A 27983-nucleotide genomic window follows, 5' to 3' on the forward strand; every position below is an offset into this window, starting at 1 on the left:
ATGAAGGCCAAACAAAACACATTTGTCGGCCAGGCGTGGTGGCTCACGCCTGTAATCCCAGCATTTGGGCAGCAGAGGTGGGCGGATCATCTGAGGTCAGGAGTTCAAGACCAGCCTGGCCAACATGGCAAAACCCCGTCTCTACTAAAAAATACAGGCCAGGCGCGGTGGCTCATGCCTGAAATCCCAGCACTTTGGGAGGCCGAGGCGGGTGAATCACGAGGTCAGGAGTTCAAGACCAGCCTGGCCAAAATGGTGATACCCCATCTCTACTAAAAAATACAAAAAAAAATTAGCAGGGCGTAGTGGCAGACGCCTGTAATCCCAGCTACTTGGGAGGCTGAGGAAGAGAATTGCTTGAACCCGGGAAGAGGAGGTTGCAGTGAGCCAAGACTGCACCAATGCACTCCAGCCTGTGACAGAGCGAGACTCCATCTCAAAATAAATAAATAAAATAAAAGATACAAAAATTATCTGGGTGTGGTGGGGAGGGAGGGGGGGATGCCTGTAATCCCAGCTGCTTGGGAGGCTGAGGCAGGAGAATCACTTGAACCTGGGAGGCAGTGGTTGCAGTGAGCTGAGATCGCGCCACTGCCCTCCAGCCTGGGTGACAGCAAGACACTGTCTAAAAACACACACACACACACTGGTTGACTAGTTTGGTTGATGGGCTATCAGTTTGCAGTCTCTCTGAGATGTTCCCTAACTGCTAAGACAATAAAAAACTTTTGGTATATAACGGACTGAAATGGAAATGTGAGAACCACATAAAACATTTCTTGAAGAAATATGCATTCTTAGTTTCCAAAAATCACCTTCCAAGTGCTGTTGGTAGACAATCACTAAGTAAACTGGGTACAGCCAGTAGCACTATTGTTCTCCTGGTTCCCATTCAAAACCTCAGCTACAGTTTGCTGCACTGTCTCCAATTCCATATTCCAGAACCAAGTCCCAAAATTCTTTTGATATCGTTATGTACAGTCATCTCTTTTTTCTTTTCCCCTTTCCGTTTTCCAATTCCCTCTGCAAGGTCTCTAGTACTCCTTCTTGCTTCCACCCCTTAGGTTAACCAACTTTTCAACCTCTCTCTTTTGCCTACTCCTACTCATCCCGAATCTGTCTTCCCTACCCCTTTACTCAGCCTGCACCCCAACTTCTCCTGAATCACTAACAGGTCCCTCCATGTCTACTGGCTCAATGGTGCTGGACTAAGTCCAAAGTCCTTCAAACTCAATTCAGCGCAGGGCACCTTGGCCTCCCAGCACTTTGGGAGGACGAGCTGGAGGGATCACTTGAGGTCAGGCATTCGAGACCAGCCTGGCCAAAGTGGTAAAACCCCATCTCTACTAAAAACACAAAAATTAGCCAGGCCTGGTGGCGGGCACCTGTAATCCCAGCTACTCAGGAAGCTGAGGCAGAAGAATCGCTTGAACCTGGGAGGCAGAGGTTGCAGTGAGCCAAGATCGCACCACTACACTCCAGCCTGGTCAACAGAGCAAGACTCCATCTCAAAAACAACAACAACAACAACAACAACAAAAACCTCAATTCAGGACCCTCCATGGAGCCCAGACCTACTATTCCCACTTCTTTCTACAAGCTAAGCTTCCTGGCTTATTTTCACCAAAGCACATAGTCACTACCTCTTCTGTGCCTATTAATCCTTTAGCGCCCTTCCTAATATCCAACCTCAAAGTCTCGCCATACTCAAAACCCAAGCTCCATTATTCCTCCTCCATAAAGTCCACCAGGCCACTAGAGTTCATGAAGGTCACCTCTTCCTCCAAATTCTTAACCTTTATTGTGAGTAGCACATTGCATACCGTTTGATGTACTTTTCATTATTACTACTTAATCCAGATGGTTGTCAAATTTTTTTTACTGAAGGGAGAATCATGTAATAAATATACCTCTTGTAGAAACCTACTACATATTAACAATGTTATACATGGAGAATTTATTAAATAAATGTATGGAATCAATGGATCCAAAGCATACAGCATTTTCAAAATGTTAAGAATTATAACCAGGCTGGGTGCAGTAGCTCACGCCTGTAATCTCAGCACTTTCGGAGGCTGAGGCAGGCGGATTATCTGAGGTCAGGAGTTCGAGACCAGCCTGGCCAACATGGTGAAACCCCATTTCTACCAAAAATACAAAAATTAGCCAGGCGTGGTGGCACATGCCTGTAATCTCAGCTACTTGAGAGGCTGAGGTGGGAGAATCACTTGAACCCGGGAGGCGGAGGTTACAGTGAGCCAAGATAGCACCACTGCACTCCAGCCTGGGTGACAGAGTGAGACTCTGTCTCTAAAAAAAGAATTACTCATAACCAGACCATTATATGATCTGTCAGTGCCTTATGAGCTTTCAAGTTCGGTCCTAAAATGAACAGAGTTATTAAATACTTTTCGTTAACCCCACATTGTCTTTTTTTCTGCTCAGATGAGATTTTTAACAGTAAGATATCAGTACTGCATGTTAGTGCCACACTCCATCAAATCTGCAAGTTTTAACCACCCTGGTTAGTTATCTGTATTATTCCAGCAAGGTTGAAGTGCATCCATTAATTTACATGCCTGTATAGCTTCTTCCCAATCCAAAAACAGCTTTCTGAAGGTTGTTCCATATAGGACACTTTTAGTTGAGTACACTCTCATACTACACAAAAATAAAGACACGGTTATTTGAAACTCACCATGGTTGGGGAAAAACTCCTCATCTTCATGTCGTTTATCCACATTCTAGCTCCTTCTTTATTAGAAGACTCTTTCTTTACTGTACCATTGCTTACATCAGCTGAGGAGGAAGAAGTCAAATTACATTTAGAAGAAAATTCTGAACTTATTTTCCTGTTATTTAAAAATCCAGAAGTTTAAGGCTGGTGCGGTGGCTCACGCCTGTAATCCCAGCATTTTTGGGATACCAAGGCGGGTGGATTACAAGGTCAGGAGTTCAAGACCAGCCTGGCCAAGACTGTGAAACCCCGTCTCTACTAAAATTACAGAAACAAGCTGGGCGTGGTGGCGGGCGCCTGTAATCCCAGCTACTCGGGAGACTGAGGCAGAGAATTGCTTGAACCTGGGAGGTGGAGGTTGAAATGAGCCGAGATTGCGCCACTGCACTTCAGCCTGGGTGACAGAACAAGACTTTGTCTAAAAAAATAAAAATAAAAAACCCAGAAGTTTACACATTTCAAAACCCAAAGAATGTCAATCTGCCTATAACTAATTTATTTTTTTTAATTTATTTATTTTTGGAGTTTCACTCTTGTTGCCCAGGATGGAGTGCACTGGCGCAATCTCAGCTGACTGCAACCTCCTCCTCCCGAGTTCAAGCGATTCTCCTGCCTCAGACCCCCAAGTAGCTGGGATTACAGGAATGTGCCACCATGCCCGCCTAATTTTCTATTTTTTTTTTTTAAGTAGAAATGGGGTTTCTCCATGTTGGTCAGGCTGGTCTTGAACTCCCAACCTCAGGTGATCTGCCCACTTTGGCATCCCAAAGTGCTGGGATTACAGGCATGAGCCATCGCACCTGGCCTCTATTACTAATTTAAATTAAGCACAGGTATGAAAACATGCAAACCCATGTGTCTTTATCGAAGTAAAGAATTAACTTTAGAAAACAAGTAACTCAAAAGGAACGTGTGCAAGGGAAGCTTGAAAATTATTTATCTGAAAGATACCCAAAAGCCAGTATTACTTTGAGACACTTCATTTGACTCATTAAAAATAAACAAGGCCGGCGCAGTGGCTCACGCCTGTAATCCCAGCACTTTGGGAGGCTGAGGAGGCCCTGTCTCTACTAAAAATACAAAATTAGCCGGGCATGGTGGCACATGCTCATAATCCCAGCTACTCGGGAGACTGAGGCAGAGAACTGCTTGAACCCAGGAGGCGGAGGTTGCAGTGAGCTGAGATTGCGTCATTGAATTCCAGCCTGGGCAACAAGAGCAAAACTCTGTCTCAAAAAAAAAAAAAAAATTAATTAATTAATTAAAATAAAAAAATAAATAAAATAAAATTAGCCGGGCGTGGTGGCAGGCGCCTGTAGTCGCAGCTACTAGGGAGGCTGAGGCAGGAGAATGGCATGAAACCAGGAGGCGGAGCCTGCACTGAGCCAAGATCATGCCACTGCACTCCAGCCTGGGCGACAGAGCAAGACTCTGTCTCAAAAAAGAAAAAAAACAAAAAAACCCAAAACCTGGGGTTATCACCCAAACAGAATCAATTTCATGTGATCTGGTGGTACTTACTAATTTTCAAGGCAAAATAATTATTTCTAGAAGGAGAAAAATCAATTTGGGAACTCCTCACTTCCTCCTGCTCCCAGAGTAAAGATCTAAACAACGAACTTTCTTCTATACCACTGGTTTTCAAACTCTTTTAAGTATAGCAATAAAATCTCAGAATCCACTTATCAATCAGCAGAGCTGCTTGACCGAATAGGGGTGGGAGGTATCCAGTCCAGAACCCCTGGAACCAGCCTTCAGCCTCCAAGAATCCCTGAAGTCCTCACAGTACCTGGAATTCTTGAGATAGAGGTGTGGAAATCACTGCCTTTAGGGAAGAGAGTGCTAACACCAGGAGAGCTGATCAGCATTTCATCTATTCTAGCAAAAGATGAAGAGTATTTGGGAGGGCTATCACTTGGACTCCAAAACGAGTACAACTAATTAAAGTATTAACAGGCCAGGTGCTCACGCCTGTAATCCCAGAACTTTGGGAGGCCGAGGTGGGCTGATCACTTGAGGTCAGGAGTTCAAGACCAGCATGGCCAACACGGTGAAACCCCGTCTCTACTAAAAATAGCCGGGCTTGGTGGCTCATGCCTGTAATCCCAGCTATTTGGGAGGCTGAAGCAGGAGAATCACTTGAATTCAAGAGGCAGGGGTTGCAGGGAGCCGAGATCGCGCCATTGCACTCCAGCCTGGGCGATGGAATGAGACTCCATCTCACAAAAAGATAAATAAATAAAAATAAAGTATTAACAAAACAAGGAAACTAGAACAGAGATGATATTTGGGGGCATGGTTTTATTATAACTGTGAAAGAGCCAGTGATCAGCTCCTAGTTTTAAGACAGAGAAAAAGTGACAGGTTAGAACCCAAAGGGGCAACAACCAACAGATAAGGAGAACATGCAACACCTTGCTTTCTGCTTTCTGCAGTTTCATATTTTCAACGTTTTTCCCCTTCAGTAAAAAGAGGACCATCTCCTACAACAAAAAACTTTGCTTGTCTTCAGCATTCACTTACCATCTTTTTTTTTTTTTGAGATGGAGTCTTGCTCTGTCGCCCAGGCTGGAGTGCAGTGGCGCCATCTCAGCTCGCTGCAACCTCTGCCTCCTGGGTTCAAGCAATTCCCTGCCTCAGCCTCCCAAGTAGCTGGAATTACAGGCGCCCATCATCATGCCCGGCTAATTTTCGTATTTTTAGTAGAGGTGGGGTTTCACCATCTTGGCCAGGCTAGTCTTGAACTCCTGACCTCGTGATCCACCCACCTCGGGCTCCAAATGTGCTGGGATTACAGGCATGAGCCACCACGCCCGGCCCATCTTTGTTTCTTAGTCCTGATCTAGCTTGACAGTTTCTCAGGCTTCCATACAAGGATAGTCTTGCTGTGCAGCCTTATAAATGTCTGCATTTGTCTTTTAAAAATCACTACCTTAAATGTGGGAGAATTTACTGTACTAGATATCTTGTTCAGTCAGCTCCAAATCCATCCTGTTTTCTGTTTTGTTCTCTAAATTCTTCCCTCACAATGGCATACATCCACTCCTTTAAGTTATGATGGCATATGCTGATGTGAGGAGTACAATGCTCAGAAAGCCACTCATATAAGAAGCAGGCTTCCTCATTAAATCCAAAGACCGTAACGAGAAGCATCTTCCACCAACTGTCGACCATCCCCAAGTCCCTCGCGAGTGATTCCAGAAACTGCCCTGCACCTCAGCCAGGTCAAGGTCACAGTGCTGCACTCCACGGCAGAAAATGGAATCAGTCCTAAGACAGTTAAAATGATTTCTCAACTTGCATCTCACTGCCAGGTTGCAGTCAGTTCAGGACAATGACCTTGAGAGGAAAACCAAAAAACAAAAACCAAAAACCAAAAAACTACAGCCACAAGGACACAATGGTATAGACCCAAACATAAAAACCAGCTGATCTGAAAATTTTAATTACATCTGTCACTTAAGACAAAGTTCTACATCTTCCTATAAACACTTACCGCCCATTCTTTTAGAATGCTCTTAGCCCTCTATTTCATAAAAACACAAGCAGGCCAGGCATGGTACTCACGCCTGTAATCCCAACAACACTTTGGAAGGCTAAGGTGGGCAGACTGCCCGAGCTCAGGAGTTCGAGACCAGCCTGGCCAACATAGTGAAACCCCGTCTCTATTAAAAATACAAAAATTAACTGGGTGTGGTGGCACGCGCCTGTAATTCCAGCTACTTGGAAGGCTGAGGCAGGAGAATCGCCTGAACCCAGGAGACGAAAGCTGCAGTGAGCGGAGATCGCACCACTGCACTCCAGTCTGGGTGACAGACTGAAAATCCGTCTCAAAAAAAGAAAAAAGAAATGCAGAATTGTGGGCTCTACTGAGAATCAGATTCTGCTTTCAAACAAGATCCATAGATGAGTCATAGGTAAATAGCTAAGATGTGCTGATTTGTAAAGGATTAAGAAAAATGTTAACTGACTACCTATAATATATAAAATTGGTAAGATTTCATGTTGCTAATGTAGCTACCTGATAATCCCAGAAATTACATTTCAAAGCTAAACAACCTACCCAAGGCATCTAAACTTTTGCTTCCCTTAAATTGTGTTAAAGACTGTAAAGTACACAAAATAATGCAGATAACACCCTTTTATGGCCAGTTCTTTAAAAACCCAAGCAAATCGTTTAAAAAAACATGCTGACATAGCTTACCAGAGAGAGAAAGTTGATACTATTGAAAACAGACTTACTAGCTGCTGTTGCTACTGGCTGAGCAATATTAGCAGGAGGCTTTAGTTTCATCAGTTCATTAAGACTATTATTTTTCAGTAGATCCTTCAGCTGAACTTGGTCTTTTGAAGGTGCAGAGGTCATGGCATTTCGTACTGTTGGTGCTGAGACTGACGGGCGTGTGCTTGCAGTAGTCTGGATAAACTTAGTTAAAGTGATGGTTTGCCTGTTGGTTGTTACAGGTGGTGTTTTAGTCATTACAATTGTAGATCCCAAGGGTGGAAGATGATTTATTTGATTCAGCACAAATGTTGTAGTAGATGGAGGCTGCTGCTAGATAGAAAACAAAAAAACACACCACTGAAAAATGCTTTATTCTCTAATGAAGCTTATATCCACAAACCTGGAAGGACAACTAAAAATCTAAAATGCACTTTTATCATTGTTTTTTTTTTTTCTTTGAAACACAGTCTCATTCTGTCACCCAGGCTGAAGTGTGATCATAGCTCACTGCAGCCTTGCCCAACTGGGCTCAAGTGATTCTTGCACCTCAACCTCTCAAGTAGCTGGGACTACAGGTACACACCACCATGCCCGGCAAATTTTTTTTAGAGATAAGAGTCTCACTATGTTGCTCAGGTTGGTCTCAAACTCCTGGGCTCATGCCATTCTCCCACCTCAACCTCCCAAAGTGCTGGGATTACAGGCGTAAGCCACTGTGCCCAGCCTTGCCTAAATATTAGTACTTCATTTCTGATTTGATTAGCTACAAATTACCAAGTTAAACGGACAACTTTGATGAAAAGAAGGTATAGTTGTAATATAACCCTTTCTATAACTGTCAGGGATGGCAAGCATAAAATGGAACTATCCCACACAAACCAAAAATAACAGGACTAAGCCAGGCACAGTGGTGTGCACCTGCATTTCCAGCTAATTGGGAGGGTGACACGAGGTTCACTTGATTTTAAGACCAGCCTTGGCAAAATAGCAAGGCCCCTCCCACCCCAACCTCCCCAAAAGACTAGTAACAGAAAGTTTCTAATGCCTTCATTGATGACATTTTCACTTTTTTCCTCCTCAACACTATTTGCTATTTCTCCACGACTCCTTATTAATAATGAGTCTTTAATAAAGAGTCTACTATTGGCCAGGCGCGGCGGCTCACGCCTGTAATCCCAGCACTTTCGGAGGCCGAGGTGGGCGGATCACGAGGTCAGGAGATCGAGACCATCCTGGCTAACATGATGAAAACCCGTCTCTTCTAAAAATACAAAAAATTAGCCGGGCGTGGTGGCGGACGCCTGTAGTCCCAGCTACTCCGGACGCTGAGGCAGGAGAATGGCCTGAACCCGGGAGGCAGAGGTTGCAGTGAGCCGAGATCGCGCCACTGCACTCCAGCCTGGGCGACAGAGCAAGACTGTCTCAAAATAATAATAATTAAAAAAAAAAATACATAAAATAAACTCTACTATTTACAACTTTTTTCAGTATTTTGACTTGTCATGAACAAACGTGTTATATATCTTCACATACAAATCTGTTTTAAAAAATATCTTTGTGGGGCTGGGAGTGGTGGCTCACACCTGTAATCCCAGCACTTTGGGACGCTGAGATGGGCACATTACCTGAGGTCAGGAGCTCAAGACTAGCCTGGCCAACATGGTAAAACCCTGTCTCTACACTAAAGATACAAAAATTAGCCAGGCATGGTGGTGGGCGCCTATAGTCCCGGCTGCTCGGGAGGCTAAGGCAGAAGAATTGCTTGAACCCAGGAGGCAGAGGTTGCAGTGAGCTGAGATGGTGCCATTGCACTCCAGCCTGGGCGACAAAACAAGTCTCCGTCTCAAAAAAAAAAAAAAAAAAAAAAAAAAGAAAGAAACAAGAATGAAAGAAATGTGTCGCAAAGTAGGAGGTAAGGGTAGGATATTGGGAAAGTGGCAAAAAGCAGAACTAGAGAGAGAAAACTATTTCACACTAAAAAGTTTTTTATTTTTTATTAATTATCCTTTTTTTTTTCTGAGACAGAGTCTTGCTCTGTCACCCAGGCTGGAGTGCAGTGGCCCCATCTCGGCTCACTGCAAGCTCTACATGCCATTCTCCTGCCTCAGCCTCCCGAGTAGCTGGGACTACAGGCGCCTGCCACCACAGCCAGCTAATTTTTTTGTATTTTTAGTAGAGACGGGGTTTCACCATGTTAGCCAGGATGGTCTCGTCTCGATATCCTGACCTCGTGATCCACCCTCCCCGGCCTCCAAAAGTGTTGAGATTACAGGCGTGAGCCACCATGCCCGGCCTCTTTTTAAATGTTTTTTGAGATGAAGTCTCGCTCTGTCGCCCAGGCTGGAGTGCAGTGGCTTGGTCTCTGCTCACTGCAACCTCCTCCACTTCCTGGGTTCAAGAGATTCTCCTGCCTCAGCCTCCCAAGTATCTATGACTATAGGCGTGCACCACCACACCAAGCTAATTTTTGTATTTTTAATAGAGAGAGAGATGGAGTTTCACCATGTTGGCCAGGCTGGTCTTGAACTCCTGACCTCAAGTGATCCACCCACCTTGGCCTCCCAAAGTGCCAGGATTACAGGCATGAGCCACTGTGCCCAGCCCATTTCTTCTTTTACAGAGATGGGGTCTTGCCATTTTGCTCAAGCTGGTCTTGAATTCCTCGGCTCAAGCAATCCTCCTACCTCAGCCTCTCAAAGTGCTGAGATTACAGGTGCGAACCGCCACACCTGGCCATGTTTTCTCACTACAGTTCTAAACTATTTTAGAAGTAACGACAAATCTAAATCATTCTTACCCTCACATTTAATAGTGCTGGAGTAGGTACAGTCTCTGGTTCTTGTTTAACAGGAACTCCTGCTTCGGTCTCCAAACCTAGTTCTAATGCACTAAATGGCACTGACTGGAGAGAAAACAACATCAGACCAAAAATAAAGGACAGCAGTAAATTCTGTTTCAAGGACAAGATTTGCATTTACTAAAAAATATCAAGCTTAACATTCAAACTGACGTTGAAATCACTAACAGCAGATATAATGTAACAATCTTTGCAAGCACAACATTTCCACAAAACTGTACTAACAATTCCTTTTTTAAAACATTTTTGTAGGCCGGGCGTGGTGGCTCATGAGGTCAGGAGTTTGAGACCAGCTTGGCCAACATGGTGAAACCCCATCTCTACTAAAGTACAAAAATTAGCTGGGTTTGGCCAGGCGCGGTGGCTCACGCCTGTAATCCTAGCACTCTGGGAGGCCGAGGCAGGTGGATCACAAGGTCAGGAGTTCGAGACCAGCCTGAACAACATGGTGAAACCCCATCTCTACTAAAAATACAAAAATTAGCCAGGCGTGGTGGCCCATGCCTATAATCCCAACTACTCAGGAGGCTGAGGCAAGAGAATTTTGAACCCAGGAGGCAGAGGTTGCAGTGAGCCGAGATTGCACCACTGCACTCCAGCCTGGGTGACAGAGCAAGACTCCATCTCAAAAAAAAAAAAAAAAAAATTAACGCATGTATTTAAAATTAAAGCTTCACATGTATATTTAAAATTGGGTTAAGCTTGGCTCGCACCTATAATCCCAACACTTTGGGAGGCCGAGGTGGGCAATCGCTTGAGCTCAGGAGTTCAAGACCAGCCTGGGCAACATGGCAAACCCTGTCTCTACGAAAAAGACAAAAAATTAGCGGGATGTGGTGGCACGTGCCTATAGTCCCAGCTACTTGGGGGGCTGAGGCAGAAGGATGGCTTGAGCCTGGGAGGTTGAGGCTTCGGTAAGCCATGACTGCACCACTGCACCCCAGCCTGGGCCACAGAGTGAGACTATCTTAAAAAAAAAAAATACTGTAAGCGGAAATCACTAACAAAGAGAGGCTTTGGAAAACTCTTACCTGCTGAACTGACGGGGTAGGCATTGGAGTTGCAAGCCCTGCATCTCCACCATCAATATCAAAGAGGTCATTCGGACTAATTCCACTCTCACTCAGAGCAGCAAGCAGTAAATCTTGCCCTGGTTCCACCATCTTTAAAATGAAATATTAAATATTAACATAAAAAACAAAAAGTGACAAATATTAACTCCCCTCTAAATATAAACAATTCAACAATCTCTACTAGACCCATTCATTCAATATTAATGAAGAACCTGCCATGTGTCAGGAAAAGAGGATAAAAGAGAAATAGTCTTGGATCCCAAGCTCACTCTAAAATAGAAAGGATAGAGAAGTACATAAATCATAGCACAAATACATGTCTACAAAAGGCTATGGGAACAGAGAAGGAAATAATGAACTTTGTGGAAGCAGAGATGTTATAAAAATGACAATGCAGCAGAGCATCAGGGAATCATCAGGTGGACAAGGATCCTCTGGACTACGCATTCAAAACATGGAGGCATGAAAGAATTTGATACACTTTAAAAACTATGGCTGGAGGCCAGGTACAGTGGCCCACACCTGTAATCCCAGCACGCTGGGAGGCAAAGCCAGCTGGATCACCTGAGTTCAGAAGTCTGAGACCAGCTCGGCCAAAATGGTGAAACCTTGCCTCTACTAAAAATACAAAAATTAGCCACATGTGGTGGCGGGTGCCTGTAATCCCAGCTTCTCTGGAGGCTGAGGCAGGAAAAACCACTTGAACCAAGAAGTGGAGGTTGCAGTGAGCCAAGATTGTGCCACTGCACTCCAGCCTGGGTGACAGAGCGAGACTCCATCTCAAAAAAAAAAAAAAAAGAAAAGAAAACCTCTGGAGTTAATTCAACAAGGGTATGGAAGCTCAGAACAGACGTATGGGGCTCAGGCAGGAAATGGCAAGAGATGAAGGTATCACCTACAGCCTTGTACACCATGCTAGAGAGTTCACTTGCTCCTGTGGGAAACAGGGATTACTAACAAGTTTTCCAATTGAGGACTACTTGACACAGCAGATTTGTGATTTAGAAAGATTACTTGTCTGGGCACTGTGGCTCAAGTCTGTAATCCCAGCACCAAAGTGGAGGTGCAGGAGGTTAGTTTGAGGCCAGGAGTTCAAGACCTGCCTAGAGACCCCATATCTACAAAAAAATTTTTTTAATTAGCCAAGTGTGCTGGTGCATGCCTGTAGTCCCAGCTACTTGGGAGGATCGCTTGAGCCCAGGAGTTGGAGACTGCAGGGAGCTGTGATTGCACCACTACACTCCAGCCTGGGCTACAGAGTAAGACCCCCAACTCAACTCAGTAAAGAAAGAAAAAAATTGAAGGATTACTCAACAGCAATGTGGAAACAAACTAAGAGGGAGCAGAAGACCAGGAGCAGAAAGACATCTTGGGAAACTGACATAACTGACCAGGAGAGAGATGTATTATAACTGTATGGGGCAGAGAGAAAGAAGGGGAAATGGAATCCAAGATACGTAGGGAGCTAAATCCAACAGATTTAGCTTAAATAAAAACTCAGAATGGAAGCGAGAATATGAAGCACGTCAGAGAAAAAGTATGAGCTGATGAATGGTTAGAGTCAGGCCAAGAGAAAATAAAAAATAAACGTTGAGCCCGGAAGACCTGAAGGATGAGTTCTATGGAGTTTGCCGGGGTGGGAGGCTAAAGCCAATTTAAAGCAAGTAGACAGATTTTAGTTTGGAGGTTTTTCCAACTATAATCTCACGGGCCAGACTATTCTGCTGCCATGGATTTTTACCCATTTTATAGGGGGGAAAAAGAGATTTCTAAATTTTAACTTTTCTCATTAATTTCTCTGAAATAACCGATTTACATATACAAACATACTTATGAAAAATCTGTACTCTTCTCAGAAAACTAATTTCATGTTACATAAATATACTAATTTTCAGCTAGTCTATTTGTTCTCAGACTGTGATAAAACTGTCAGTGTTTCATGATGTCCTACAAAAATGGCATTAGCCAAGAGCACGATGAGCATGACTACGCAGTTTCGCTCTTGTTGCCCAAGGTGGAGTACAATGGCGCGGTCTCGGTTCACTGCAACCCCTGCCTCCCCGGCTGATGCTCCTGCCTCACCCTCCCAAGTAGCGCCCACCAACACACCTGGTTAATTTTTGTATTTAGTAGAGACAGTGTTTCACAATGTTGGCCAGGCTGGTCTCAAACTCCTGACCTCAGGTGAACCACCCACCTTGGCCTTCCAAAGTGCTGGGATTACAGGCTGTGAGCCACTGTGCCCGGCCTGAGCATGACTTCTAGCATGTAAGAACTGTTTCAGATGAAAGCATTTAACAAAGAAATCCTCTACTGCGTCTATGTCACCTACGTTTGTGTATCATTTAGACAGATGTTCTAATGGAAACATGAGTGAGTTTAAGGTGAAAACCAGATACCCAGAATGAAACAGAGGGCAGACCACTGTGTAGAAGGGTGAGAGAAAAAACAGACACCCCAAAGGAGATTTTTGGAGACGGAGTCTCGCTCTGTCGCCCAGGCTGGAGTGCAGTGGCGCGATCTCGGCTCACCACAACCTCCACCTTCCAGGTTCAAGCAATTCTCCTGCCTCAGCCTCCCCAGTAGCTGGGACTACAGCCACCTGCCACCACGCCTGGCTATTTTTTCGTATTTTAGTAGAGACGGGGTTTCACCCTGTTGCCCAGGCTGGTCTCAAACTCCTGGGCTCAGGCAATCCGCCCGCCTCAGCCTCCCATAGTGCTAAGATTACAGGCGTGCACCACCACGCCCAGCCTCCCAAAGGAGATTTCTCCAGAATTTTCCAGAAAAAGGAAAAGCAACCTGAGGAAGAAAACCATTTTGGGCAGGGAGTGAGGAAGGAAGGAAACAAGCCTAGCACCGTGTTAAATTCTTCATAAACATTACCATACTCAAGCCCAAAACAACCCTGAGTGAGATAGGTAACATAATTTAAGAGCTGAAACTGAGGGTCAGAAAACTTAAATCATCTACCGAAGTTCACTCACGCAGGACGTGGCAGAAGATTAGAAACTAGATGGTTCAAACTCCCAAAGTCCATGAAGTTTTCTTTCCAATAAGTAGGTAAAGTTGATGTTGGTAAACTACGATGTTTCATTATTTTATTTCAGAATAAACGCCAGATTGAGATTAAAATTGGAGGGGGAATAAAGTATTAGACACCAAGATATAAATAACATGAAGGAACTGAATGACAGAGGAAACAGGAGAAATGTCCCAATATAGATTTCAAATAAAGTTGTTTGATGACTTTTGATTAAAAAAAAGACCAAGTTAACTAATTTTTCAAATATAGACGTATTTGACCATACTTTTACAAATTACCCTACTGCATAATACGAAAAAGTACCTAGAGCTCTAAATCAATGCTTTTAACATTTTAAATCCATAAAATACTTCATTAAGACCAAAATAGGGTCTTGGCCCACCGGCTACAGATAATCTTGACCCAAATTAATAGAACTCAGGAGACTATCAAAATGTCATCTCTTTAAAATAAATACTGGAAATGATTTATTTACATTTGAAACAGAAGTACATTGTTTTAATCCAGTGACTTCCAAAACTACAGACCACAGAGCCCCTGCAGGCCACGGGATCCATCAGTCCATGAGCTATACACCAAGCCCCATCTAATAATATTCAAAAGTGTAGAGATGCCATTAATCAATGAAATGCATATTCACTGCAAAGTATTATTCAGTTCATGAGAGCTTTCTGAAATATGTTTTCTTAACATGAGCATTTAAGTACAAAAAAATTTTACTGAGAAACTTTTTGATGTTCATGTAAGAAAGATAGCAATGGTTATAAATAACATTATCAGTGACCAGCTTAGAACTCACTCATAGGAATCACAATTTGACTTAGCCATTCCACAATGTATACTTGTATATACTAAAACCTATTATACACCATATAGACAATTTTTACTGTCAATTAAAATAAGTAACAATTTAAGACCCTCTAATCTGATGAATGACCTGGGAATAACAATGTCTGTAAAAGACATTGTCTTTTACAAGCTACTAATGAAAGAGATTTTAATCCTAATATATATCTTACACATAAATGGAATACTAGGGATAATTTCTCAGCCAAACGGACACAAATTCTCTATTTGTTCTTTTTTTGCAGGGTGAAGGAGGGAAAGGGGATAGAGAGAGAACATCTATCCCATTCTCTAACTCCATTAGGCAAAATCCTTAGTATGTAATCATATTTCTATTCAGAAACTATTATAGACTCACAGAATTTTGGTGCTCAAGCTGAGAGAGCCCTTAAAAACTTGTATCAGCCAATCTCCTCCTCATTTTACAAATAAGATCTGTTCATAGGAGGAAAAACATTTTCACTTTGAAGCCACAAAGCACCATATAAATGCTAAATACTGTTAGGTACAAGAGAACTGTGTTAGTGTGTCTACAAAGGAATTCATAGACCTCAGATGACATTTACCATGGAGCAGCCTAACAAACCCAAGTTACTAACCACGGAAGGTCTCTCTCTCAAACAATGGACAAAAAAAGAGTTCAATTTTTATCATAAATACATTTGAAAGCTGGGTGCAGTGACTCACACCTATAATCCCAGCACTTTGGGAGGCTAAGGAAGGAGGATCACTTCAGCCCATAAGTTTGAAACCAGCCTGGGCAACAAAGGGAGACCCTATTTCTTTTTCTTTTTTTGAGACAAAGTCTTGCTCTGTCGCCCAGGCTGGAGTGCAGTGGCGCGATCTCAGCTCACTGCACCCTCCGCCTCCCAGGTTCAAGCAATTCTCCTGCCTCAGCCTCCCAAGTGGCTGAAACTACAGGCCCACGCCACCTCACCCAGCTAATTTTTGTATTTTTAGTAGAGACAGGGTTTCACCACGTTGGCCAGGATGGTCTCGATCTACTGATCTCGTGATCCGCCCGCCTGGGCCTCCCAAAGTGCTGGGATTACAGGCATAAGCCACCATGCCCAGCTGAGACCCTGTTTCTTAAAAATAAAAAAAAAAATTATAAAAATAAAAAAAAGCTGGGCGCGGTGGCTCCCCTGAGGTCATGAGTTTGAGACCATCCTGGCCAACGTGGTAAAACCCTGTCTCCTCTAAAAATACAAAAAATAGCCGGGCATAGTGGTGGGCACCTGTAATCCCAGCTTCTCAGGAGGCTGAGGCAGGAGAATCGCTTGAACCCGGGAGGCGGAGGTTGCAGTGAGCCAAGATCGCAGCACTGCACTCCAGCCTGGGCGACAGAGCGAGACTCCATCTCCAACAAAAAATAAAAACAAACCTCAAAAAATTAGCTGGGTGCAGTGACATGCGCCTGTGGTCCCAGCTACTTGGAAGGCTGAGGCAAGAGGATCCCTTGAGCCTAGTAGGTCGAAGCCGCAGTGAGGCATGTTCATGGCACTGCTTTCCAGGCTGGGTGACAGAGTGAGACCCTGTCCCAAAAAATGAAAAATAAACAAATGCATTTGAAAACATGACCTATTTCAAAACAGTACGCCTACGAAAACTTCTATGATAAGTAAGACACAAAGACACAGCAGTAGAGAAAAACTAAGAGCTAGTTTCGGCAGGAAGAGAATACTGAGAAATAATAGCCAACCAGAAGAATGGAAGGATATAGTTCCCATTCAGAATACCAACAGAGAAAGTTACCAAGGGGGACAAGGTTCCTCTTGCTCAGACCTAAAACCAATCTCTACAGCTCTGAGCAGACATGAGAGATATGTCCACAACAGCAGTAGCACACCACAGTGGCTGAGGAGATTATGGAGTCAGACAAAATACCTAGGTTCAAATACTGGCTGCACTGCCCACTAGTAGTATGATACGGTCAAGTGACAACCTCTCTGACTCAGTTTCCTCATCTTAAAATAATACAAATAGAACTTCCTTCATAGGATTGCTGTGTGAAGTAAATGTGATACTACCTGGAGTAAATGTTAGCTACTAGCTAGCTACTATCATTTTTATATATATTAGTATTTCCTCCAAAAAAGATGTTTACTCCCACATCACTGATTCAGCACTTTATTCCCCAGAATACAAACTTTGTTAGCAATCCATTAAATAATTAACTTTCATACTAGTCTTTGGGTTTTTTTGTTTGTTTTTTTGAGATGGAGTCTCGTTCTGTCACCCAAGCTGGAGTGCAATGGCACGATCTCAGCTCACTGCAACCTTGAATCCGCCCCCGCCGGGTTCAAGCGATTCTCCTGCCTCAGACTCCAGAGTAGCTGGTATTACAGGCACGTGCCCCGACACTCAGCTAATTTTTTTGTATTTTTAGTAGACACGGGGTTTTACCATGTTGGCAAGGCTGGTCTCAAACTCCTGACCTCAAGTGATCCATCCGCCTTGGCCTCCCACAGTGTTGGGATTACAGGCGTGAGCCACCGTGCCCTGCCCATATTAATTATATATACTAGTCCCTTTTTATCTAAAAGTGTTACTGCTACACATCCAACTTGACCAATCAGTTACTAAATTTAGAATAAACTGGTGGACATTTTTAAATGTGCACGGATACTATCACTTAGCAAATATCTTCACCTTAGCTAATAACAAAAAGGATTTTTTTCTGCTTAGAGTGCTAAGCATGTCTGATTCGAGATTCAGCTTTATCTGTGTTTTTATGCAGCTGTGATATGACTGACATTTAGTTTAAGAATTTTAAGATAATGATCCAGTTAGAGATACAGTTCATCAACAAATATTAAGTGTCTACTGTGTGCAGTAAACACGTAAGAACATCAGGAGAAACAGCAATTACAAAGAAGTTAGTTTACAAGAATTTCCTTTACCTAAAAGAATGTAATCTGGGCTGAGCACGGTGGCTCATGCCTGTAATTCCAGTACTCTGGGAGGCGGAGGCAGGCAGATCACTCGAGGTCAGGAGTTCGAGACCTGACCAGCCTGGTCAACATGGTGAAACCCCATCTCTACTAAAAATACAAAAATTAGCCGGGCATGGTGGCGCGCCTGTAATCCCAGCTACTCCAGAGGCTGAGGCAGGAGAATCACCGGAACCCAGTGGGTGAAGGTTACAGTGAGCCACGACTGCACCACTGCACTCCAGCATGGGCGACAGAGTGGGACTCCGTCTCAAAACAACAAACAGCCAGGCATGGTGGCTCACACCTGTAACCCTAGCACCTTGGTAGGCTGAGGCAGGCGGATCACGAGGTCAACAGATTGAGATCATCCTGGCCAATATGATGAAACCCCATCTCTACTAAAAATACAAAAACTAGCTGGGCATGGTGGCGGGTGCCTGTAGTCCCAGCTACTCGGGAGGCTGAGGCAGGAGAATACCTTGAACCCGGAAAGTGGAGGTTACAGTGAGCCGAGGTCGTGCCACTGCACTCCAACCTGGCAAAAGAGGAGACTCCATCTCAAAAACAAACAAAAGAACAACAACAAAGAATGCAGTCTGTACTTTTCAACACCTACCCTTCATAGGACCTTGCTTGGTAAAGTACCCCCCACTGCAAAACCTATAGGAAGAAGATATTTACAAAGGAATGTGCAAATTATATACAAAGCCACAAAAGTCCTTTACAAAAGTAATACACAAATAATTGAGTTGGGGGGAATTAAACAACTTTCTTGATTATCACTAGTCAAATTCAGATGGTCAATTGTCTTGATTCTCACTACAGGCTGAGTTTCCTGTATCTGAAACTTGGAACCAGAAGTGACTCAGGGTTTTTTGGATTTTGGATACCTGTACATACATAATGAGATATCTTAGAGACTGGACCCAAGTCTAAACACAAAATACACTTATGTTTCATATACACCTGATACACATAGCCTGAAGATAATTTTATACAGTACCTTAACATGTGCATGAAACAAAGTTTTGACTGCATTTTGGACTGTGATCACTCACATGAGGTCAAGAGTGGAATTTCCCACTTGTGGCATCATGTCAGTGCTGAAAGTTTCAGATTTTGAACATTTCAGATTTTGAATCTTCAGATTAGGGACACTCAACCTATATATGGGTGGGTTTTTTTCTTTTAACCTTCAAGATAACCCATGAGTATCAAATGCTACCCACTATCCCTTTGTCACAGTTAATAAACTAAGGCTTAGAAAAATGAAATACAGGCCGGGCGCAGTAGCTCACGCCTGTAATCCCAGCACTTTGGGAGGCCGAGGCGGATGGATCACGAGGTCAGCAGATCGAGACCACAGTGAAACCCTGTCTCTACTAAAAATACAAAAAAAATCAGCCGGGCGCGGTGACAGGCGCCTGTAGTCGCAGCTACTCGGGAGGCTGAGGCAGGAGAATGGCGTGAACCCGGGAGGCGGAGCTTGCAGTGAGCCGAGATCGCGCCACTGCACTCCAGCCTGGGCGACAGAACGAGACTCCATCTCAAAAAAAAAAAAAGGAAAAACGAAATACAACTACAACAAAGTAACAACAAAGTTGAGCTTGGAATAGAAAACAAATTCAGAAGGTCCGACACCACGTCACTCCAAGATCCTGTACTCCCAACCCTGTTCCAGTACTTTTCAAACTACTGATCACAACACATTAGCAGGTTGTCAAATCAATTTAGTGTATCAGGTTTTTTTTGTTTTGTTTTGTTTTTTGAGATGGAGTCTTGCTCTGTCATCCAGGCTGGAGTGCAGAGGCGAGATCTTGGCTCACTGGAAGCTCTGCCTCCCAGGTTCAAGCGATTCTCCTGCCTCAGCCTCCCGAGTAGCTGGAACTACAGGCGCCCGCCACCACACCCGGCTAATTTTTTTGTACTTTTAGTACAGACAGGGTTTCACCGTGTTAGCCAGGATGGTCTCCATCTCCCCGTGATCAGCCTGCCTCGGACTCCCAAAGTGCTGGGATTACAGGCGTGAGCCACCGCGCCCAGCCTACTGTATCAGCATTTTAAAATATCTCAGTATAGGCCGAGTGCGGTGGCTCACACCTGTAATCCCAGCACTTTGGGAAGCCAAGATGAGATCACTTGAAGCCAGGAGTTCGAGACCAGCCTGGCCAACATATACATATATGTCTCTACTAAATACACAAAAAAATTAGCTGGGCGTGGTGGCATACACCTGTAATCCCAGTTACTCGAGATGCTGAGGTGGGAGAATCACTTGAACCCAGGAGGGGGAGGTTGCAGTGAGCCAAGATCACACTCCTGCACGCCAGACTGGGCAACAGAGGGAGGCTCCGTCTCAATTAAAAAAAAAAAAAAATATATATATATATATATATATATAGTTGTATGTGTATATGTATACTAGGTCACAATGTAAACCACATTTCTTACTGTGGGATGCAATAAAAATATTTGAAAAGCATGGCTCTAATCTATATATTGCCTCCCAATAAATAAATAAGTTAATTTAATAGATTTCACACCATATCTTATTCATAAAAGAGAATTCCTGATCTTTAAGAGCCCATCCTTTCCACTTAAGGAAATTTCAGTGGTATCCCTAAGGTTGTCTTAACACTTGGTGAGTTCAAGCCACAACAAATTGCATCTGTCAATCAGCATATAAAAACAAAGACAACTGCAAAAACTTTAGGATTATATCATTTTAGATAGTTATTAATTGGTATTTAATGCTAAAGTAATTACTCTTAAAAATTATCTTTGGCCAGGCATGGTAGCTCAACCCTGTAATCCCAGCAGTTTGGGAGGCCAAGCTGGTTGGTCACCTGAGGTCAGGAGTTCGAGACCAGCCTGGCCAACATGATGAAACCCTGTCTCTACTAAAAACACACAAAAAAATTAGCCAGGCATGGTGGTGGGCCCGTTAATCCCAGCTACTTGGGAGGCTGAGGCAGGAGAATCGCTTGAACCTGGGAGGCGGAGCTTGCAGGTGAGCCAAGGTTGCACCATTGCACTCCAGCCTGGGTGACAAGAGTGAAACACCATCTCAAAAAAAAAAAAAAGTATCTTTACACCAACTTTAGCAAGGCAACACATGGGAACCTACAGAGCCTCATGAAATGTGAGGTTACTCAGTAGGACTAGTCCTGAGTGTTCTCCATCTTCACAGGTGGCAAGTCACAAATCGAAGCTCAATTTAGATGCTAAGAAATGCCTAAACATATCTGTAGCTAAACTCTAAGGCAAACCACTTTTTTTTTTCTTTTGAGACGGAGTCTCGCTGTGTTGCCAAGGCTGGAATGCAGTGGCACAATCTCGGCTCACTGCAACCTCTGCCTCCCGGGTTCAAGCGAGTCTCCTGCCTAAGCCTCCAGAGTAGCTGGGATTATAGGCGTGGATCACCAACCACACCCAGCTAATTTTTTGTATTTTTAGTAGACAGGGGTTTCATCGTGTTAGCCAGGATGGTCTGGATCTCCTGACCTCGTGATCCACCAGCCTTGGCCACCCAAAGTGCTGGGATTACAGGCGTGCACCACCGAGCTCGGCCGAGGCAAACCACTTTTTAAAGCATAAAATGAATCTGCATGCTGCCCCTTTTTAAACAGTACTTTCAGTAAGGCACTTAAAACCTACAGGTTGGGCACAGTGGCTCACACGTGTAATCCCAGCACTTTGGGAGGCCAAGGCGGGCAGATCACGAGGTCAGGAGATCGAGACCATCCTGGCCAACATGTTGAAGCCCCGTCCTATTAAAAATACAAAAATTGGCTGGGCGCAGTGGCTCACGCCTACAATCCCAGCACTTTGGAAGGCCGAGGCAGGCGGATCATGAGATCAAGAGATTGAAACCATCCTGGCCAAAATGGTAAAACCTCGTCTCTGCTAAAAATACAAAAATTAGCCAGGCGTGGTGGCACACACCCATAAGCCCAGCTACTTGGGAGGCTAAGGGAGGAGAATCGCTTGAACCTGGGAGGTGGAGGTTGCAGTGAGCAGAGATCACACCACCGCACTCCAGCCTGGGCAACAGAGCGAGACTCCGTCTCAAAAAAATAAAAAATAAAAAAAAGGCTGGGCATAGTGGCTCACGCCTGTAATCCCAGTACTTCAGGAGGCGGAGGTGGGTGGATTATCTCAGGTCGGGAGTTCAAGAACAGCCTGATCAACATGCAGAAACCCCGTCTCTACTAAAAATACAAAGTTAACCAGGCGTGGTGGCTCATGCCTGTAATCCCAGCTACTCAGGAGGCTGAGGCAGGAGAATCGCTTGAACCCGGGAGGCGGAGGTTGCGGTGAGCCGAGATCACACCATTGCACTCCAGCCCAGGCAACAAGAGCGAAACTCCATCTCAAAAAATATATAAATAAATAAATAAAAATACAAAAATTAGCTGGGCGTGGTGGCGTGTACCTGTAATCCCAGCTACTCAGGAGGCTGAGGCAGGAGAATCACTTGAACCAAGGAGTGGGAGGTTGCAGTGAGCTGGGATCACCCCACTGCACTCCAGCCTGGTGACAGAGCGAGACAGTCTAAAAAAAAAAAAAAAAAAAAAAAAATTGTCTGACATATAACCGCATTCAATGAATGAATAAATAGTAGGCCACTAACTCAGTGTCTCCCCTTCAGCAACTAAACTGAGGTTTTATTTAAGATTCTGAGGCCGGGCGCGGTGGCTCACACCTGTAATCCCTGCACTTTGGGAGGCCGAGGCAGGCGGATCACCAGGTCAGGAGTTCGAGACCAGCCTGTCCAATATGGTGAAACCCCGTGTCTACTAAAAATACGAAAATTAGCCGGGCATGGTGGCACGCGCCTGTAGTCCCAGATACTTGGGAGGCTGAAGCAGAATAACCGTTTTAACCCAGGAGGTGGAGGAATGCAGTGAGCCAAGGTTATGACACCGCACTCCCGCCTGGGCGACAGAGCGAGACTCCACCTCAAAAAAAAGATTCTGACGGGGGGCCAAGGGCGGTGGCTCACGGCTGTAATTCCAGCACTCTGGGAGACAGAGGTGAGTGGATCACTTGAGGTCACTAGTGTGAGACCAGCCTGGCCAACATGGTGAAACCCCTTTCTGCCAAATATATAAAAAAAGTAGCCGGGTGTGGTGGCGCAGGCCTGCAATCCCAGCTACTAGGGAGACTGAGGCAGGAGAATCGCTTGAACCCGGGAGGCAGAGGTTGCAGTGAGCCGAGTTCATACCACTGCACTCCAGCCTGGCCAACAGAGCAAGACTCCGTCTCAAAAAAAAAAAGATTCTGAAGGGGCCAGGCACAATGGTTCATGCCTGTAATCCCACCATTTCGGGAAGCGGAGGCCAGAAGATTGCTTGAGGCCAGTAGCTGCCTCCCAACATGGTGAGACCCCTGCCTCTCTACAAAAAAATAAAAATAAATTAGCTGCTGTAGTAGTGCACATCTGTAGTCCCAGCTACTCCGGAGGCTGAAGTGGGACGATCACTTGAACTCAGGAGTTCAAGCTGCAGTGAGCTATGATCACGTCACTGCACTCCAGCTTGAGCAACAGAGTGGGATTCTGTCTCAAAAATTAAAAAACAGCATAAATATTCCAAACGCAATTATATGGAATAAGTTGGAATGGAAGATAAAAAGCAGAAGCCAGAGGAAAAAAGTAAAGTCGTCTCCCATCGGAAAAATTTTGGAAACAACTTCTTTAAAAGATGAGAGAAAATGTTCCCTTGCTTGCAAAATTAATGTCCCACTCAAGCCACCAATAGGAGATTCTGCTATCTTCTGTGCAACGATGATAGCTTTCCCTACGCTTATGAAAACCAATTCTGATTGCTAGAAAATATGGTGGAAAATAGAATCCCTCTGTACTGTCAGCTCGCAGAATTATCTGAAAGTGTTAAGTCAATTCCTGCTAGGGCACTCCGGATGACAGCTTTCTGTACCCTCCTGGCTGACTCTTTAGAAGCCATATTCCATCCCTAATTCTGGCTGTCTGGAATATATGAAACATTTAACTCAACATAAAATGATAATAGCCAACTTTCAAAGGTCAAAGGGGACCAGTTTATAACCTTCCCTCAACACGTGTTCAGTACAAACTTCCGGGTGCACTTACAATTGGCTGCGCAATTCAATGGATAAAAACGTTGCTTTATTTGTCTCTCATTTTCTGGCCCGTTCTTTTCCCACGTTTCTCAACCAGCGACTCCCCAAAACAAAAGCCTCCCACAGTAAACCGAGCACGCACATAAAAAGAGCTTCTCTGTGCGAGGATCAAGTTAGTGGTCCGCAAACATTAACCAAACAGAAGCACAAAGCAGGGGTGGGAAGGGGAGGAGCTGGATGCCAGGGTCAGGAAAGAAACAATCAGAAGGGTTTAGGAACATCCAAATCTCCTCAGCGGCTAAACCGACCCCAAACCACTTCTGGGAAGCCACCGGTATCCACTGCTTTGGGGAACTCTGGATGCTCGTTATGCCAAACGCTCTCAAAGTAAGCAAATCCCCAACTGCCGTTCCCCTCCATGGGTAATTCTTAGGGTCTGGGAGGTGAGCTCGCCCGCCGAGGCAGAACTACGCGAGTCGCTTGGAGAGGCGTGAAGGGAGCCTGCACGTGTCCCCCAGCGGCTTCCCCACCGCCCCAAGAGTGGGGCATGCAGGAGACCCCCAGTGTAGGGTTCACATTTAGGAAGGACGACCCCGTCGCCTGCCTCCCTCCCTCGCCCAGAGCCGGGAGCAATGCTGGGGCAGAAGAGAGGACTTGGGAAGGATCCAGTCCTTACTTTCCCCGCGGGTCCCACGGACCCGCAGCCCCCGGGTTGTGAGGCGGAAGCCAAAGGGGCGAACCCAGCGGAGCCGGCGTGCACGGACCCTGCCCCGCGGTTTAAGAGGGGTGCCTCCGGCCCGGGACAGCGGGGCTCCCGGAGCCCGAAAGCCCCACGAGCGGCGACAGCGGGGCCCGGCGCTGACGAGCGGAGGAAGCGGGTACAACGGCGCCGCCGTCAGGACCATGCCTCCGAGGGCCCCGGGGCGCGCGGGCGCGGGGGGCGGCAAGCGGCGAGGGAGGCCCCAAGCCGGGGCGAGGTGGCTGTCCCCCCAGCCTGGCCCCGCACGGCCCCCCGAGGAGGGTGGGAGTGGGAGGCTGTCCGGGAGGGGGAGTGTGGAAGGAGAAAAAGGCCAAGGGAAGGACTTACTTTTCCCGCGGGACCCGGCGCCAGGACAGCTCCTCCCGGGAGGTGCGAGTTTGAAGGACCAGAGGCGACTGGAGCGGAGGCGGCGGTGGCGGCGGCAGCAGCGGCGTCCAGCTCTGCCTACCTCCCCGCCGCCATCTTAACGCCCCTCCCCCAGCCCCCCCGCCCCGCCAGGAGGGGCGGGGGAGGGGCAACGGATGAGGCGCCGCGCGCACGCAGCGCCCTCACGTGACTTCCTCCCTCCTCCCCCACCCGCCTCTCTGCGCCCCTCTCCGCCCCACCTCCCTCCTAGGTGAAGGAAGATTATTTCCCCCCCCCATCTTGACCACCCCCCAGTCTTCGCCGCCAAAAACGGACTCCGCCGGCTCTCCTCGGCCCGGTACCAGTTGTTGGATCCAAGAGAATTCCGGAACCCAAACGGTCCATTACCGCGGCTCTGGGGTGGGCGAGGGGTGAGGGGGCCGGGTTTCCGAGAAGGGGGAGGGGGAAGGCGAAGGCCACCTAGGAGAGTCACGTGACTACTGTTTCCGCCGGCGCTCGCGGAGAGCTCGCGGTAATTCCGTTTCCCCGCCCTTTTTTCCCCGCGGCCTGTCGGGAAGAAGGTCCGCGTGCCAGGGCTATCGGGAGGTCGGACGGAGGGCCGCGCGCATGCGCCCCGCGCCTGCTTTCAAACTCCAGGTAGGAAGGGCCCGGAGCTATTTTCAGAACCTGTTAGGGTGGGGAGCTACGGCCCAGGAAGTTACCTAGCAGCGTTTCTGTCACTTGGAAAATCTCTTCATTACCTAGTTAGTCCTAGAAACAAAATGTTTACATATTCATTGCTTGTTAGGCTCGCTCAAAGCGCTTTATTGGCAGTGAAACCACAAGTAACCCGGAGCCCTCGGCGCGTCCACGGCTAGAATCAGAGCCTAAGGCGTGTGAGCTCGGCCATCCCACGTCTGTCTTCACGCTCACCCGCAAGCCCAACACACTGGAGCTCCCAGTTAATGAATACTTAAGAGTAGGGCTGTCCCTACCGCTTCTCACTTCCTTGTTTTCACCTTTTCGTTATTATTAAGCGACCTAACACAATAAACATATTACCTTGTTGGTAACCCTTTTGTAAAGTCATTCTGAAAGTGCTGTTTGACTCCGTTGCTTGGGTAATAAGCACGCCTGGGTGATTCTTGCCCCCTACTGGCTGCGCATCCTACAAGCCTCGTGCTGAAAGCAAACCAAGTAGCTGGAACAGTTGGAGGTTACAATGTGAACTCTTCAGAGACAAAGTATTCGGGGAAAGAAAGGAAAAAGTAGGCACAGAAAGAATAGGAAACTTTAGTGTTTGTACACAGAAATATGTATTATATATCTATGTATACATTTATAAATAGTTTTAAAGTGCTAACTAATCGCTTTACTAATTACATTATTTCATTTAATCCTCTCACACACATAGAAAAAAAACCTATAAAGACAAAAATAAAAAATATTTTAGGCCGGGCGCAGTGGCTCACGCCTGTAATCCCAACACTTTGGGAGGCCGAGGTGGGTGGACCACCTGAGGTCAGGAGTTCGAGACCAGCCTGGCCAACATGGTGGAACCCCATCTCTGCTAAAAATACAAAATTTAGCTGGGGCGTGGTGGCGGGCACCTGTAATCCCAGCTACTCTGGAGGCTGAGGCAGGAGAATCGCTTGAACTCAGGAGACGGAGGTTGCAGTGAGCCGAGATCGTGCCATTGCACTGCAGCCTGGGCGACAGAGCGAGAATCCGACTCAAAAAAAAAAAAAAAAAAAAAAAAAACCTTAGGCACAGGCCAGGTGTGGTGGCTCACGCCTGTAATCCCAACACTTTGGGAGGCTGAAACGGGGATCTCAGCCAGGAGTTTGAGACCAGACTGGGTAACAAAGTACAACCTCATCTCGATAAAAAAAAATTTTCTTTTTGAGACGGGACTCGCTCTGTCGGTTGCCCAGGCTGAGTGCAGTGGTGCGATCTCGGCTCACTGCAACTTCTGCCTCCCGGGTTCACGCCATTCTCCTGCCTCAGCCTCCCGAGTAGCTGGGACTTTTTTTTTTTTTTTTTTTTTTTTGTATTTTTAGTGGAGACGGGGTTTCAGCGTGGTCTGGATCTCCTGACCTTGTGATCCGCCCACCTCGGCCTCCCAAAGTGCTGGGATTACAGGCGTGAGCCACCGCGCCCGGCCCAACAAAAAACTTTTAATTAGCCAAGTGTAATATATAGTCCCAGCTACTCAGGAGGCTAAGGTAGGAGAATCACTCGATTGCCAAGAAGTTTGAGGCTACAGTGAGCTATAATCGTGCCACTGCACCAGCCTGGGTAACAAAGTGAAACTCTATTTTTTAAATTTTTTTTTTTGAGACAGAGTTTCACTCTTGCTGCCCAAGCTAGTTCGTTGCAATGGTGGGATCTCAGCTCACTGCAACTTCCGCCTCCCGGGTTCAAGCGATTCTCTTGCCTCAGCCTCCTGAGTAGCTGGGATTACAGGTGCCCACCACCACGCCCGGCTAATTTTTTGTATTTTTAGTAGAAACGGGATTTCACCATGTTAGCCAGGCTGGTCTCGAACTCCTGACCTCAGGTGATATGCCCGCCTCAGCCTCCCAAAGTGCTGGGATTACATGCGTGAGCCACTGCGTCAGGCCTTATTTATTTATTTATTTATTTATTTATTTATTTATTGAGATGGGGTCTTGCTTTATCTCACCCAGGCCGGAGTGCAGTGGTGCGATCTCGGTTCACTGCAGCCTCTGCTTCCCAGGTTCAAGCAATTCTCCTGTCTCAGCCTCCCGGGTAGCTGGGACTACAGGCATGTGCCACCACACCCAGCTGATTTTGTATTTTTAGTAGAGATGGGGTTTCACCATATTGGCCAGGCTGGTCTCAAACTCCTGACCTCAGGTGATCCGCCCGCCTCAGCCTCCCAAAGTCCTGGTATTACAGGCATGAGCCACTGCGCCTGGCAAAACTCTGTCTGGAAAAAAAAAAAATTCTTAGGCTTGGAACTGACAGTGATGTTTCCACCACATTCTATTGGTTAACAAGGCAGCCAAATTCAGCTCGGGAAAGGCAACACA

At 45.9% G+C, this 27983-nt stretch overlaps 1 protein-coding gene across 8 annotated transcripts in view; it reads right to left on the reverse strand.

Annotated features, from left to right (window-relative positions):
* SBNO1 (strawberry notch homolog 1) overlaps positions 1–25204 on the reverse strand; it is a 74288-nt gene extending 49084 nt beyond the window's left edge. For 2 of the 8 annotated variants that reach the window (XM_063647179.1, XM_063647178.1), the window contains exons 1-5: positions 24910–25204; positions 10851–10982; positions 9760–9864; positions 6980–7292; positions 2699–2799 (exon numbers count right to left, since the gene is read on the reverse strand). In XM_063647179.1, coding sequence (XP_063503249.1) covers positions 2699–2799; positions 6980–7292; positions 9760–9864; positions 10851–10982 — 651 coding nt within the window. In that variant the 5' untranslated portion in view covers positions 24910–25204. Of the gene's footprint in view, positions 1–2698; positions 2800–6979; positions 7293–9759; positions 9865–10850; positions 10983–22155; positions 22275–24909 lie in introns of all 8 variants that reach the window. The other 6 variants (XM_063647180.1, XM_063647177.1, XM_063647182.1 and 3 more) reach the window with 6 other exon arrangements.
* Positions 25205–27983: the final 2779 nt, after the last annotated feature.

The sequence above is a fragment of the Pongo pygmaeus genome, chromosome 10, assembly GCF_028885625.2.
Source record: "Pongo pygmaeus isolate AG05252 chromosome 10, NHGRI_mPonPyg2-v2.0_pri, whole genome shotgun sequence".
Lineage (NCBI taxonomy): Eukaryota > Metazoa > Chordata > Mammalia > Primates > Hominidae > Pongo > Pongo pygmaeus.